The sequence below is a fragment of the Pinus tabuliformis genome, chromosome 6 (assembly GCF_031772625.1).
Source record: "Pinus tabuliformis cultivar Carrire ecotype Pingquan chromosome 6, CPIR1, whole genome shotgun sequence".
NCBI lineage: Eukaryota > Viridiplantae > Streptophyta > Pinopsida > Pinales > Pinaceae > Pinus > Pinus tabuliformis.
Window position 1 is genome coordinate 1235012303 of NC_142292.1, and position 16279 is coordinate 1235028581.

The 16279-nt window shown below is 39.9% G+C and overlaps 1 protein-coding gene across 1 annotated transcript in view; it reads left to right on the forward strand.

The window, feature by feature from the left end:
• BUG22 (cilia/flagella-associated protein) overlaps positions 1-16279 on the forward strand; it is an 82605-nt gene that overhangs the window by 24154 nt on the left and 42172 nt on the right. Inside the window, exon 4 of the mRNA XM_089425835.1 lies at positions 5772-6013. Within this exon, the coding sequence (XP_089281961.1) occupies positions 5772-6013 (242 nt within the window). The remainder of the gene's footprint in view (positions 1-5771; positions 6014-16279) is intronic.

Below are 16279 nucleotides of genomic sequence, written 5' to 3' on the forward strand. Positions count from 1 at the left end.
AACAATGTAGTAAGCTCATTTCCGAAACCGGGAAATTTGTTTTCCTGATGATATGACCTCAGGGAAAGAAGAAGACGGTGGCCACGACCTCCAGATAGGGCCCCTCCGCACGGCAACAACAAATGGACAAGGTCGTGGAGGAGTACGAGGACATCTTCACCTCCCCCACAGGGGTGCCTCTGCATTGTCAGGTCAAGCACTCCATCGATTTGACCCCATGTGCGCCGCTACCCAATGGACCAATCTATCGGTGCTCCATTCTAGAGAGCGACAAAATCAAGACGCAGATTCAGGAGTTGCTGCAGAAAGGTCACATCCGTCCGAGTTCATCGCCCTGTGGGAGCCCAATCGTGTTGGTACAGAAGAAGGATGGGACTTGGAGACTCTATATTGACTACCGGGCGCTGAACAAGATCACTGTCCGGAATAGGTACCCGATCCCACGGATTGATGACCTTCTGGACCAACTGAAGGGGGCAAAATATTTTAGCAAGATCGACTTGAAGTCCGACTATCACCAGGTACCAATCGAACCCTTTGATGTGTGGAAGACTACCTTCAAAGCCAAGGAGGGCCTTTTCGAATGGTTGGTTATGCCTTTTGGGTTGACGAATGCTCCTGCAACCTTCATGAGGCTGATGAGTAACATCTTGCGGCCATTCACCAACTCATTTATAGTGGTATACTTGGATGACATCCTGATCTTCAGCGAGAGTTGGGAAGAGCACCTCCATCACATCCGACAGGTTCTCCAAACACTTTGGCAACACAAGTTGTGTGCGAATTTGGAGAAATGCACTTTTGGCATGACCCAGGTTTAGTATCTGGGATAAATTATTGATGAACGAGGGGTGCAAGTGGATCCAGACAAGATCCAAGTCATTCGGGATTGGCCAGCCCCAACCACTCTGATAGAGTTTCGTAGCTTTCTGGGTCTTGCCAATTTCTACGGCAGGTTCGTGTTGGGATTTTCTCATATCACTTGGCCCTTGAGTCAAGTCACCAAGGGAGGAGCAAAGGCAAAATTCTTTTGGTCTGAATCTCAACAGAAGGCATTCGTAGAGTTGAAACATCGCCTCTGCTTTGCACCAATCCTCACTTTACCAAACTTGCAACAACCATTTGAGATCGAGACAGATGCCTTTGACTATGCTATTGGGGCAGTCCTTACTCAATAGGGGCATCCAATGGGATATCACAGTGAGACACTTTCAGACACAGTCTGGAAGTATCCCACTTATGACAAAGAGATGTATTCCATTGTGTAGGCTTGCCGACAATGGAAGCATTACATTTTGGGGAAGGAAATGGTCATCCACACAGACCACCGACCCCTACAGTTCATACAGACGCAAGGGAAGTTGCAGAATGATCGCCATCAAAAGTGGTCCACATACCTGCAGCAGTTCCATTTGAATATCAAGTATAAGAAGGGTAGCACCAATAATGTTGTAGATTGCCTCAGCCGACCACCGATCATGGCGTTAACCACCGTGCTCAACTCTTGTGGGCACGAGACTTCTGATTGGCCACTTCTCTACAAAAGCGACCCAGAGTTCGGCCACACATACCAGATGCTCTTAGAGGGTCAGCAAGTTCTAGATTTTCACCTCCAGGATGCCCTACTATGCCACTTGGGACACCTTTGTGTTCCTTCAAGCGAGCGAGCCAAGATGATTTGGGAAGCACACTACAGTCGGGCAGTTGGACATTTCAGGGTCGAGAAAACGATGGCAGTACTGCAAAAGTATTTCTACTGACCGAATCTTCGACAGGATGTTGGGAAGTACATCAGATCCTACACTGCCTGCGCCATTGCCAAACCGACCATAAAGAAGCAAGGCCTCTATACGAAGCTGCCTACCCCTAGTCGACCTTGGGAATCCATCTCCATGGATTACATGTCGGGCCTTCCTTCTACTGAGCATGGCAACAATTGTGTTTTTTGGTCATCGATAGATTCTTGAAGATGGCCATTCTGGTGGCCTGCAAGAAGAATATCACAGCAGAAGCCACTGCTAAACTCTTCTTTGAACGAGTGTGGGTACACTTTGGGATCCCACAGTCTATCATCTCAGATCGGGACAACAGGTTCCTCAGTACATTTTGGTCCAGTCTCTGGTCGATGCTGGACACCAAGCTCACTAAGTCCACAACTTTCCATCCCCAAACTGATGGCCAGACAGAGGTCGTCAACAGGATGATCGTACACATTCTGCGCATGTACAACTCAAAGCATCCATGCACATGGGATGAGAACCTTCCTGATGTCTAGGATAGCGATAATCGGGCTCTCCACAGCTCGACTAGCCACAACCCTTTTCAGGTGGGCTTGGGATTCCAGCCACTATGTCCCATTGATGTGGCCATACCATTTGCAGCTACTCAGGCAGATTCGGCTCATGTCTAGTCGGAAGTCGATAAGGCAAACAACTTCATTAAGCACATCCAACATATTCGCCAGCAGGTCCATGACATTCTGGAGAAATCAAATGCCAAGTACAAGCAGCGACATGATCAACATCGGGTGCCACACAAGTTTCGGGTGGGCGACAAAGTCTGGTTGCATTTGCAGAAGGAACGCCTTACTGGAGCCTATCGTAAACTCAGACCACTCCAATATGGTCCTTACACCATTACCAAGGCTGTGGGCGACAATGCATTTGAGCTCAACATTCCCCCATTCCTTGGCCTGCACCCAGTGTTCAATGTGGACTGCCTTCGACCATACTTCCCACCATTGCTGGACACATCAGACATTGCAGAACAACTCACACCTACAGAGTTAAATCCAGATTGCATGGAGCAAGCCACAATTGATCGGATCATGGACACACAGATCAAGAACACTCGCCAGCAGAAGATCCAACTGTATTGAGTTGTCAAAGCAGGCCAACTCCTTCACCAAGGCAAGTGGCTCACCAGGGACCAAGTTCAACAAAAGTTTCCTCATCTCATGGAGGAACTCAACGCAATGGGGACCATTGCTTCCTAAGGGGGGAGGAATGATCTAGGTGGATATTGGTGGCCACCCGCCAATTCCACTTGGACCCCCACCATTGTTTCTTTCAGTTTTTCAGTTTCCTTAATTGTAGCACAATTTACTATTTTTAGCAGTTTTTCGGGTCCTAAACTTTCGGAGCCGTTTTGAGGCCCTAAACGACGTTTTTTGGCAATATACTGCCAACGATTTTGTGTAAAATCGTCTTTTCCTTCGTAGTCCTTGGAGAGGTCTTTCCAATGGGTTATCATGCGCGTCAAACGGAGATAATATGACCAAGTCGCGACCCTGGGAAGTTGGCTGTCCAACTCACCCCAACAGGGCCCATAAACTCTTGGTGTTACATCTCCTCGGGTTAGGGTTTTGGTTGTTTAGGGTTTGCTCTTATTGTTCAATAATAAAAATGCCCTTGAGCCTCATTGTAATGCAGTTCAAAGGCATTTAGCCGCCACATCTCTTCTCAGATATAAGCTACCATCGCCCGAGCTAGTCTTATTTCCATTCTGTTTGTAAGCATATTTCAGTGTTTGATATCAATGAAATGAAGTGTTATTTCTACTGCACCTTTGTATTTATGGTTATATTTGTAATTTGTTGCGTTATTGTTTAAATCTAGATCATTTGGTGTGGTCTACTTAATTTTTTTTTTTGCAATTGCTCATAAGGTTCAAAAGATTTCATATAAAATTAATGCAATACTGATAGGAGATATCTAAAAAAGAAAATAGGAACTGTTTGGTTAGAGGTTACTTTTAATAAATTCGCTGCCCCCCCACATTTAATGCTGTCATTGCATCTTGCTTATGAAATTGATGTATTATAACTTCTGAAAACAGATAGAATGGAATACTAACTGCTACCTACTAAAGTCCGGGGTTAGCTACCTACGAATGCTCATCAAGTTATCAATGAAGTGAAGGAAGGTAATGGTTGGGTTACTACTATTGGAAAATACAATGTGGCAGCTATTAATTCAGATTTTCCTTATTCCTTAAAACTTGCTCGTAAACTTTATTTATCTTCTTGTGTTTCTTTATTAGATCTTTTCATCAAACAAGTATCAAGATCAATACAATAAAGACAATGGACAAAGATATTAGGCTCCAAGCCAGGGCAAAACCCCTCCAAGGGGAAAATTCAGAAAATCTTTTCTCTTCTTATAGAACCTGAGCCAACAAAGATCCAAACCATAGACCTAGTCCTCTTCCCAGCTCCAAGTCAACCCTCCAAAGAGACCCTTCAATTAGGTCAAAGTCAAACCAAGTCAACCAGAGACAAAACCTTTCAGAACTGCACCGATCTTAGAATTTTCGGCCCCCTTGCGACAGAATTTTGGACCTGCAGTTACTGCGGAAATTTCAGCCCTTGCAATTGCTCCAGAAACTCGCACATGTGAGAGAAGATGCTCAAAAACTCGACTTCTTTTCTTTGTTAGGATTTTCTCCTTTATTCCTGGTCTTTCACTCTTCTTTCTTTGTCCTATTGCAGATCGAACTTGTTGGTGATATATTTCAAGTGAGGTTGAAGTGCTTCTATTTATACTCTTCTGTGTAGGTCGAATACCCCTTTATGGGCCAACTTGTTTCTGCCAGGGCTGATTTGTGCTTAGGAGGCTTCCAGGACCTTCTAGATTCGAAAATAAATTCTTCTACAAGATACATTTTGCCCGGAAGGGTCTTATAATCGAGATGTTGACTCTCTTGACTCATGACAATAAATCGTATGACCTAACAAACCCTTGAAGCATGAAGAACATGCTTTTACCAAGAAGACCATAATAAAGAGCATGAAACCCATGCTTTAAAATAATAACTTTTTTTTTCTTCTTCTTTTGTTTGTTACATAAGATACATATTGAAATGAGTACAATAACAATTATGAAAACCGAAACTAGTTACATTTCCAACAACTACTAATGAAGGGTTACTAATAGAAGGATGTACATGTCTAATAGATAAGGATAGCCATTAGATTCAGGCAGCTGGCACACCTCACCTCGTTCCATCGACTGGTGTTGGCTCAAAGAGCATAAACCTATTCTCCTTTTTAAGCTGGAAACCTGCCTGACTCGACCTCAGCTCTTTTTTCAAGCTTGCTTTGCTTGATCTCCACCCCGACTATTGGGTTGGTGAGAGGGAGAATAACCGGGAGGAGAGCTCAAGGATGTACATGTCTAATAGATAAGGATAGCTCCTATCAACTGCCATATGCAGCACAACTACACTATCAATGAAGGGAAGGTAATGGTTGGGTTACTACTAATGAAAGGTTACTAATAGAAGGATGTACATGTCTAATAGATAAGGATAGCTCCTACCAACTGCCTTATGCAGAACAACTACACTATTCAATGAAGGAAATGATTTTTTCATAGCGTAAATTTGGTCCCCAGGTAATTAGTTGCTATTCAATGTCTACTAAGTTTAATTTACTTAGTTGATTAAATTTCAGGGCTTATGATTTTCTATTGAGCCATTCAGTGAAACTCTTTACCAGTGATGCTTCCCTATGAATCTATTAATTCTTATCTTTTGTTTAATTACTAAAAAATCAGTTTCAATATTTTTCTCTCTAAATTTCTATTTATTCTAATTTTTATTTCCTTCCCCAATAGTTTGGGATTCCATTTTCTGGATGATAGAATATGGGATCTGTAAATTTTAAAGGAGAATTATGAAATTGCTCTTTTATTTGTAACTTTGCGGATGCCATAATATCAGTGATTTAAAAACATGGTTAATATGTATTGAAACTATTGTCTTGTTTCCAGTTGTAAATGGACAGATTAAAAGGTTACAAGATGAGGATATTCAGTCAAATGTCCTGGAAATTGTTGGCCCAAATGTGAACACAACATACATCACATGCCCTGCAGATCCTGCTGCGACACTTGGTATTAAACTGCCATTTTTGGTGATGATTGTCAAGAATCTGAAGAAATATTTCACATTTGAGATTCAAATCCTGGATGACAAGAATGTTCGTCGCCGATTTAGAGCTTCCAACTATCAAGTAAGTAGAATGCCTGAACATACTTCAATAAGAAAACTGTGGGAGATATTATATTTCTATTGGGAGTATATTTATGCAATACTGCTTTATTTCCTTCCTGTAAAATTTCTGGCCTATATCCATGACCAAAAACAGAAATTATCCACTTTCCTCAATTACAATCTTCTCCCTCTTTTTAGTGAGAGATAATGGATATTTTTTAGAGAAATAGTATGGATTTTTTATGCCAAAGAGCATTACATTCAAGACCTGCACTTATTTTAATGAATATCTCAGGCTTATTGTCTAGATCTTCTGAATAGAGCTGAGACCTCTCATTCCTTTACATATTGGAACAAAAAGTTTTCGATCTGCAGTGTTAAAAATAAGCACCTCTCACGCTGATGCCAGGCGGAAAATATAGAATTATTCGACCATTGAATCAAACATCTTTGCAACAAGGGTGAAAGTTGAAACACTTTTTTTTACAGATTTAACAACTAAAAGACAACAAATAAATTCCATTTCCCAAAGTTGATATGTCCCAGCTTATTGTTAAGAAGTACATCTACGCGTGGCATTATGGCCTACTGACTTACATATCATAAGTTTCAACAAGGTGGATTGCTGATGAGCAGCTGGTGGATGCCACTGCTTGGTTTGTTTGTTGATTTCCGCCCATGTATATGTAGAGCTTTCTTTGTTGATTTCTTTGATTTTCATTTTCTCTTTCTAGCTGTAATTCCATTTGGAAGCATTATGAATTTATTATAATAAATCAGTGCCCAACTAAAGAGGACCATCTTCAACTTTTTTCTTTCCTCTTCTCTTCTTAAAGTAAAAGAGTCTCTCCATGATTCTCTGTTGCTGGTACCAAATGTTAAACCCTGTGCTCCCCCAAAATCTTATTTTGTTTTTAAACTTCTGTTTGTTGATGATAATAGCATCAGACAGGTACTTCCGCACAGGTCTAAGTGTCTAGACGTGTGGAAGTTGTCCAAAGGACCCTTAACCTTAGCAATTACTTTACTTAATGGAATTATTAAAGTAATTGACTTTTATATGAAAAAGTATTAATATGATGAAATGCAAAGGTTATTTGCATTAGTGAATTAGATGGATTCCAATTATTGATGTTGAGATCTGATCTCAACCGTCAATCACTTTGGAGATTAGGGTTGTGGATTTGGTCAATAACTCAAGTCTCAAACACATCTAGTTAGCACAAGATAGTGAAATAGTGAGATCTCAGTGATTGGGTGGAGAAGGACATTCATCCAAGTGTGCAGAATCCGAGGAAGAGTGCAAAGGGTAAGAAGGGAGAAGGATCCAGATAAGCCAATCAAGGTCGAATGACAGATCTGTAGAGGGTTTGATCAGCTGGAATAACTCTGTTTTTGCTGTATTTCTGTTTTTCCTGAGAGGGCCATATTCTCAGGATGGGAGCCCATGTATGTTGAAGAATACATTAATGAAACAACAGATTTGAAGGGCAGAAATCTGTGTGCATGTGTTTGAAATTGGTGTATTATTTTGCTTCCACTTATCTTTTTATTTGTGTTAAAATCTCAGCAGTGCTTTTTATTCAGTAGATTTGCAGTAAATTAATTTACAGCAAGGTACTTACTATTTTAATAAATTGCTGATGATTGGGGTTAAAGAAATTAACACTGTTTTGGTCCAGATCGGACAATTCCTTTTGTTAGCCATTTGCTGTTCCTTAGGTTGTTCTTTTGGTACTAGTTTGTTCTGTTTCCTTCCTCTTCTAGTTGTATGGCTAGGCTGAATGCTGTCCTTTGATTGCTCTTCAGTAGTCTGGACTCTGGGTGTACTCCTGCATTGCTGCCTTCCTTCTGCCCTCTACTTTTTGCTACTTTCTTCTATTTCAGTTTACTTGTCTTTAAGGCCTCTTGCTTTTTCTTTGTTAAGAGTTTTGACAAGGTTTCCAAATATATTCTGCATGTCGATATGTTTCATAGTCTACTGCTTGCATCTAGGAATGATCATGATGATATAAGTTAAGAGGCAAGTTGAAAGCCCCTTCTCTTAGAATATGTGCACAATTACTAGCATAATGAGCTATCTTGTCTTTATTGAATTTTAAAACCTCTAGAAAACAATCTTCCTAAGGTATTTCACATGGTTTCAAAATCTCACGGCTCACCCATGCCATAATTCTCAGGGCATGTTTGGTGTACTCTCCTAAGCAGAGGTTGTGAGACTCTTCCAATGGGTTGAATTCTAAAACAACCTTTCTCCTCTAGTGAATCTTGGGAACCCCTTTAACGACTGTGCCTTTATCTTTTGAATTGGAAAAGCAAAACGAAGTACCCTCTAGCAAGCATGGTTACCAACTTATCGCAGTTAAATCTTGGAGGTTCCAAACTTTTGAAGCCAGCTAACTAAGGTTATGTGTTGTGAGTCATAAATCCTTCATGGTAGTTATCCATGAGAGGTGGTTGCTGCTAATAAATTGATTGGCCTGAGATGAGGGAAGCCACCAGAATTGAAAATAAGAAAGCGTATGGAGCATTTGAAGAGTAGCAGTTTGAGAATGCTAGATCCTTGAAGGAAGAAATCCAATACTTATGGTGATATTGTGCACACAACACATATCTAGGATGTTGTCAACAAATCTCGACTCAACACATATCTAGGGTGTTGTCAACAAATCTCGACTGTCTATTGTTGCAACCTGTGCCAAATCAAGGTTTTTCAGCAGTTCTGCCCAATGCATGCTACAAGATCACATCAATTCTTATATTTGAATCAAATTGGTGTTGCAGTTCAGAGTCGCGATGAGTTTTATCAGAACCATGGTGAAGAGAGCATTTAGGATTGTTAAATTTCTAATATTGGCCAGATTTATTTTCTCACGGCAAATTAATTTATCCCCAACAATTTATTTATTTACCCACATAAACACCGATTTGCTGAAAAATAAAATTACTTGAATTTTTAACTTCTAGGAAAAAAATATGCTGCGGAAATAAACCAGAGAGATCAATCACATTGCAAAAGTAATTAACCCATAACAATTCTCCGTCATTTCATTATTTGGAAAATCTGGGTTTTTGGGCCCACAGAGATACAAGGAAAAATACAAATCTGGAACCTGCAACTTGGCTCCCTCAGAATAAATTCGACTTAGGTAAATCAGCCTCAAGGAATTCTGCCTCCGATTGAAATCGGCTTGAAGAAGTCGACCTCCAACAAGTCGATCTGCACCCTCCAACAAGTCGATTTGTGCTCTCCAACAACTTGGTCTGCGCCCTGCCACTAATGCACATTTGGAAAACCCCAGCACTCCGACAACTCGACTTGCTCCAAATAAATACAATCTCCCTATGGTAACGTGGTTTTGCAATCTCCTCCTACTGGGCCTCCCGAATTCGCATGAACCCACTCACACTTCTTCTTAGTGCATTGGTCCACTGAGCCACTTGCACTTTAGAGAAAATCACTCTTTCTTCATGATGACTCGCTCACACAACTTGTGCTCTTTGTCTTGTGTCTTCACCTCTTCGCTAGGCTCTCTTTATTGTTGAGAAATCTATAGGGCAATAGTTAGGATGATTTCTCTTATACTAGGTAATTGCTTGTGATGTCTTTTTACTTTTCTTACTTATTAGCTTCTTCTTGTATTCTTATGTTATTCTTATCATAAAACAACTATCAAAACAAGAAGATCAACAATATACAAGAACACAGGATATAGGCTGCAAGCCAGGGCCAAAACCTCTCCACTTGAGAGGAAAACCCACAAATCTCTTATCTTCTTATAGATTCTTCAATTAACGAATTCCAAGATCTCTAGACCAAGACCAATACCCTTCCAAGGCCAAGTCCTACCTTCTTGATGATGTGCTTCCTTTGTCCAAGTCAAACCTAGTCAAATCTCTTCCAGCAACACTACTTCGACTCCCAACTACAGAATTTCGGCCTCTACTGTAGGTATGAAATTTTATGCCCTTCTAGCAACAACTGCTTCCACAAGTGTGAGGTAATTTAGGGCTTCCAAGGCTTCATGACAGCTTTGCTTGAGTTTCTCCTTCTTCCAAGGCTTGAGGATGACCTAATTACCCTTCCTTGGACCTTCTTTTTGCACTTTCTCCAAGTTCGATCCTGCAGCAGCAAAACCCTAACCCAACAACAGAAACCCTAGTCTCCTTCCTTCACATGTGTGATGAGAGAGAGAGAAATAACCTAATCTCTTAATCTTCGTCCTTCTTCTTCCTTCACTAGCCTTTTTCTTCTCCTTCACTTGCTTGATGAGAGAGTGAATTGTGTCCATAGGAGGTCGAGTTCCCTCCTATATATAGGCTTCCAAGGTGGACGAAGTACCTCAAATTGGACCGACTTGGTCTTGGAGGGTATTTTGACACTTTTAAATACAATAATAATTCTTTTTACAGGTTACAACGTGCTCGATGGGGTCTTCATCATATGACAATGACTCTTTTGACTTTTTGACCTAGGACAAACCCTAGAAGCACTAAATGGGTGCTTGACCTCTAAAATAAAGGACCTTGAGCATGAAGCCCATGCTTCAAAACAACAACAATAATTTTTCTTTCATTTTACAATATACAAGAAACAAAACTACATTTCAAATTTATGAAGATCGAACCTAGTTACACATTTTTCAACAACTCCCTCTTAACTAGGGAGGTATTCATAAATGGTACATGTACATTCTCAATCTGAAGAGATCTCACAAGAAGGGTCGGATTGGTAAACCATTTGTTTAGCATCATACCAACTAGCAATGTCACATAGCAAGGCCTTGACTAACAACTCTATTTCTCCACAAGATCATAACTCAATGCTGGCGAGTCCAATCACTGATAGACACCATCATCATTGTCTGTCAAGGCACATACCCCATCCGGGTGTTCACAGGGTATGTCCTTCTAGGACTATTCTTATCTTGGGTTCCCAATCCTCAAAGAATATCGGTCCTCTACAACTTCGCTTATCTTGGATGCCCTACCTCATCCTCATAGAGTATCAGATGCCAGATGCTTACCCAATCCTCCATTCTTTCTTCCCGAAGTGAAGATAAGAATGATGTGTCTATCTCTCCCTCTCAACTAGGGAGGATATATCAATCAGTCCAAGCTTGTCTCTCAGGTACACAAGCTTCTTGTTAGGAAGAGATTTTGTCAAAATGTGAACTACCTGTTCATCAGTGGAGATATATTGTAGCTGCAACACTCCATCCTGCACCAGCGTCTGAATGTAGTGATACTTGTTATTTATGTGTTTTGTCTTTCCATGAAACACTGGGTCTTCAGACAACCTTATATAGCTGGTGTTGTCATAATGTGTCACTGTAGGGTCCATTGGTCCTTCAAACAAGTCGGACAACAACTTCCTCAACTAGACAACTTCTTTGCTTACTTCATAGGCTGCAATATATTCAGCCTCAACACTACTCAAAGCAATCGATTCTTGCTTTTTGCTCATCCAGGAGACCATGGAGGATCCCAAACTAAAACATCCTCTAGTAGTGCTTCTTCCATCCTGCTCACTACCTCCCTAGTCAGAATCTGTATATCCAATCAAGTGGACATCATTCCTCTTATCATACTTCAGGCAGTAGTGGATTGTTCCTTGCAAATATCTTAGTATATGCTTGGCTGCTATCCAATGATCATGCTTGGGCTCTACCTGGAACTGACTGAGAACATTCACTGCAAAACAAATGTCTGGTCGAGTATTTACCAAGTACATCAGTGAGCCAATCAATTGTCTATACCTGGTTGGATCCACTAGGCTTGATTCAGAACTTCTTAGCCTTTTCAAGTTTGTGATCATGGGAGTTGTCATAGGTTTGCAATCCATCATGTCAAACCTCTTCAGCATCTCGATCACATACTTTCCTTGACCTAGATAAATCTCATCAGGTCCCTGCCAAACTTCTAGTCCCAAGTAATAGTGCATCAGCCCTAGATCCTTCATGTCAAATTTTGCTGCCAGTTGCTTCTTGCACTCTTGAATATGACCTTCCACACCTGTCATGAGAAGATCATCCACATATAGAAGAATGATTATGGGCTCATCCTTCACAACCTTGATATAGAGATTCAGATCAACAAAACTCTTCAAGAAGCCCAATCTTTGTAGGTATGCATCCGTCCTTGCATACCATGCCCTTGGTGCTTGCTTAAGGCCATACGATGCCTTTAACCTACAAACATACATAAGTTTCTCTATCTTTTATCTCAAATCCCAAGGGCTGCTCTATATAGACTTCTTTGTCAATAGTGCCATTTAGGAACACAGTCTTGACATCCATTTGATGGATGTTCCATCCCATCGATGCTGCCAAAGAGACCAATGAACATATTGTCGTATACCTTGTTGTAGGTGCAAATGTCTCTTCATAATCAATGCCTTCCTGTTGGGAGAAGCCCCTAGCCACAAATTTTGCCTTATATTTATCAATACCTCCATCTGTTGCATGTTTAATCTTGTAGAGCCACTTGGAAGTTACCACAAATTTGTCTTCAAGCCTAGGCACAATCTCCCAAACTCCATTTTTCATTATTGGTTGATACTTTTCATTCATGGCATCTTTCCATTCTTGATGTTTGACAACCTCTTCAAAGGTCGATGGTTCTAACTTCTGCTTCTATTAACTTTGTCATATAGGATGCATACCCAAAATATCTTTTGGGCTTCTTACTTTCCCTAAATGTGCCTTTGGCCGTTCCATGTCCCTATGCATCTAAAAGAGTAGATTTCAACCAGTTAGGTCTCTTTCTATTTTCAGGGATGACCATAGGTTGCACGGGTTCACTGGAACCTTCATTTTCATGATTTGAATCTTCTTCCTCCTTGGTACATTCCTCTTCAAATATAGGAAGTTCTTCGTCATCAGAGTCCATTGGGAGGTCTTTTGATTTCTTAAATGCAATACTTTCATCAAATATCACATCTCAATTAACTTCTATTTGGTGCCCTTCCTTTATGTAGATCCTATATGCCTTTGAAGTATTACTATAGCCAACAAATGTTCCTTTTATGCTTGTAGGATCCAATTTCTTTCTTTTATCCTTCGGTATGTGAATATAGACAGGACAACCAAATATTCGGAGATGGTCCACGCTTGATTTCTTTCCAGTGAATGCTTCTTCAAGAGTCTTGTTGTCTAGTGATTTGTGAGCACTTCGATTTTGAATATATACGAAAGTCTTTGTTGCTTCACCCCACATAAATTTTAGCAAATCTTGATCATGTAACATGACTCTTACACTTTCTTCAATAGATAAATTCTTTCGTTCTGCAGCTCCATTTTGTTCGGGATTGTATGGGACTATCAACTCCACCTTAATCCTAGACTCCTTACAGAAAGCTATGATTTCCTTTGAAGTATATTCTCCTCCATTATCGAACCTTAAAATCTTTATTCTTCTTTCTGTAAGGTTCTCCACTTTAGCTTTAAATTCTTGGAATTTGATGAATACTTCATCCTTGGATTTCAACAAGTAAACCCAAGTTTTCCTTGAATGGTCATTAATAAATGTCACATAGTTTAGATGACCTCCAAGAGACTTTGTAGACATAGGACCACAGGCATCGAAATGAATGAGATCCAGAATTTCTTTTGACCTTGAAGCACTGCTTCCAAATTGTCTCTTGACATTTTTTCCTAATGCACATCCCTTTCATACTCCTTGATCCTCCTTGAGTTCGGGGATGCCATTCACCATTGAATTTAGAATTGGTAAGATTTTGTAGTGAAGGTGACCAACCTTCTATGCCAAAGTTCACATGGGCTTACTTCAATGTGAACCAAAGCTTGAGAGAAAGGAGTTAGTAATCTGTAGAGTCTTCCTTCATGAATCCCAATCATCTTTGCATTTTCGATGCTAGAGTTTTTATCCCATACTACAACCTTTCCATTTATAAAAGCGACTCTATCTCCCTTATCTTCTAGACATGAAATAGAAATTAGATTCTTTTGCAAACCTGGAACAAATAGAATGTTGTTGAGATGAATACTTCCTCCATTTTCTAGTTCCAATGAGGTTGATCCAATTCCTCTTATAGGATAACTCTTCTTGTCACCAAGCTCAACGAAGTAAGATGATTTTCCTCTTGATAAGGTCTTTAGTTGCTTGTGCTCACCTGTCATATATAGTGATGCTCCACTGTTGATTAACCAAATATTCTCGTCTTCAAATGTGCCAGTGAGTGCTGAGAATAAGGCTTCACCTTTCATCTTGATCATACTCTTCTTGATGGATAATATGAGATTCCACAATGCCTTGATACCTTTCTTGAGATGACTTGCTACCTCATAACACTTCTTCAAAGACTTCTTCAAGGATGTAGTGATCTTCATCATGCCCTTAGCCAACCTTAGCTCTGATACCATGTTGAGAAATCTATAGGGCAATAGTTAGGATGATTTCTCTTATACTAGATAATTGCTTGTGATGTCTTTTTTCTTTTCCTACTTATTAACTTCTTCTTGTATTCTTATGCTATTCTTATCATCAAACAAGTATCAAAACAAGAAGATCAATAGTACACAAGAACACAAGATATAGGTTGCAAACCAGGGCCAAAACCTCTCCACTTGAGAGGAAAACCCACAAATCTCTTCTCTTCTTATAGATTCTTCAATTGACGAATTCCAAGACCTCTAGATCAAGACCAATACCCTTCCAATACCAAGTCCGACCTTCTTGATGATGTGCTTCCTTTGTCCAAGTCAAACCTAGTCAAATCTCTTCCATTAGCACAACTTTGACCCCCAACTACAAAATTTTGGCCTCCACTGTAGGTTTGAAATTTTCGGCCCTTTTAGCAACAGCTGCTTCCACATGTGTGAGGTAATTTAGGGCTTCCAAGGCTTCTTGAGACCACCTCTTGAGTTTCTCCTTCTTCTAGGGCTTGAGGATGACCTAATGAGCCTTCCTTGGACCTTCTTTATGCACTTTCTCCAAGTTCGATCCTACAATAACAAAACCTTAACCCAACAACAGAAACCCTAGTCTCCTTTCTTCTCACGTGTGATGAGAGAGAGAAATAACCCAATCGCTTGATCTCCATCCTTCTTCTTTCACTAGCCTTTTTCTTCTTCTCCTTCGCTTGCATGATGAGAGAGTGAATTGTGTCCATAGGAGGTCGAGTTCCCTCCTATATATAGGCTTCCAAGGTGGACGAAGTACCTCAAATTAGGCCAACTTCTTAGCTGGCAGACCGACTTGGTCTTGGAGGGTATTTTGACACTTTTAAATACAAAAATATTTCTTCTACAAGTTACAATGTGCCCGATGGGGTCTTCATCATATGACAATGACTCTTTTGACTTCTTGACATAGGACAAACCATAGAAGCACTCAATGGGTTTCTGACGTCTAAAATAAAAGACCTTGAGCATGAAACCCATGCTTCAAAACAGCAATAATAATTTTTCTTTCATTTTACAATATACAAGAATCAAAGTACATTTCATATTTATGAAGACCGAACCTAGTTACACATTTTTCAACATTTATAATCTTCATTGAGTCCAAATTCCTAACCCCAATCTCCCTTCTAGAACCACCTTGGAGATCAACGGTTGAGATTATTTCTAAGTCACTTAAACAATTAAATTATTTATCCTTAGAAAATAACCCAATAGTCCACAATAATTAATTTACTTTAATTATTGTACTAGAGGAGGCAAATAATGTCTTCCACTTGCTAAGACACCAAGCCGATGTAGAGAACCTTTTGAGGCTACCACTCACATCAATAAGGAGGGCATGCTTGACCCATAAATTTGTAAGATGAAGATTGCTTAATTTGCTGGTAATTATGTATTGAGTAGATCCAAATTAGTTTATTTGTTACTTGTCTATTATATGCTTGAAATCTTAAGAGAGCATGTATGTAGTTACAAGTGTGGGCAATTGAAAAAGGATCAGTTGTTAAGAACTTTGCAGTATGAAGAATATGAGTGCACACCTATGAAAATATTTAGATGAAAGATATCCCATGGGCCCATAGATCTAAAATCTAATGATTCTCCCAACATCAATGATTTGCATTGGGACCAAAATTTATTTGAGAAAATAGTTTTGAATATCGATCCGATATCTATATTGTCAATTGTTTCATGCATATATATATATATATATCTCTTGTCGATTTAGTCTATTTGGTCTATATCTTGCAATGATCTATTATAGTGAGTTATTGTTCTAACTTCTATTCACTTGGGCACATATTTGAGATACAACATTGTTCTGTCTTCTAACATTGCTAGCAATCGGCCTATGTGTT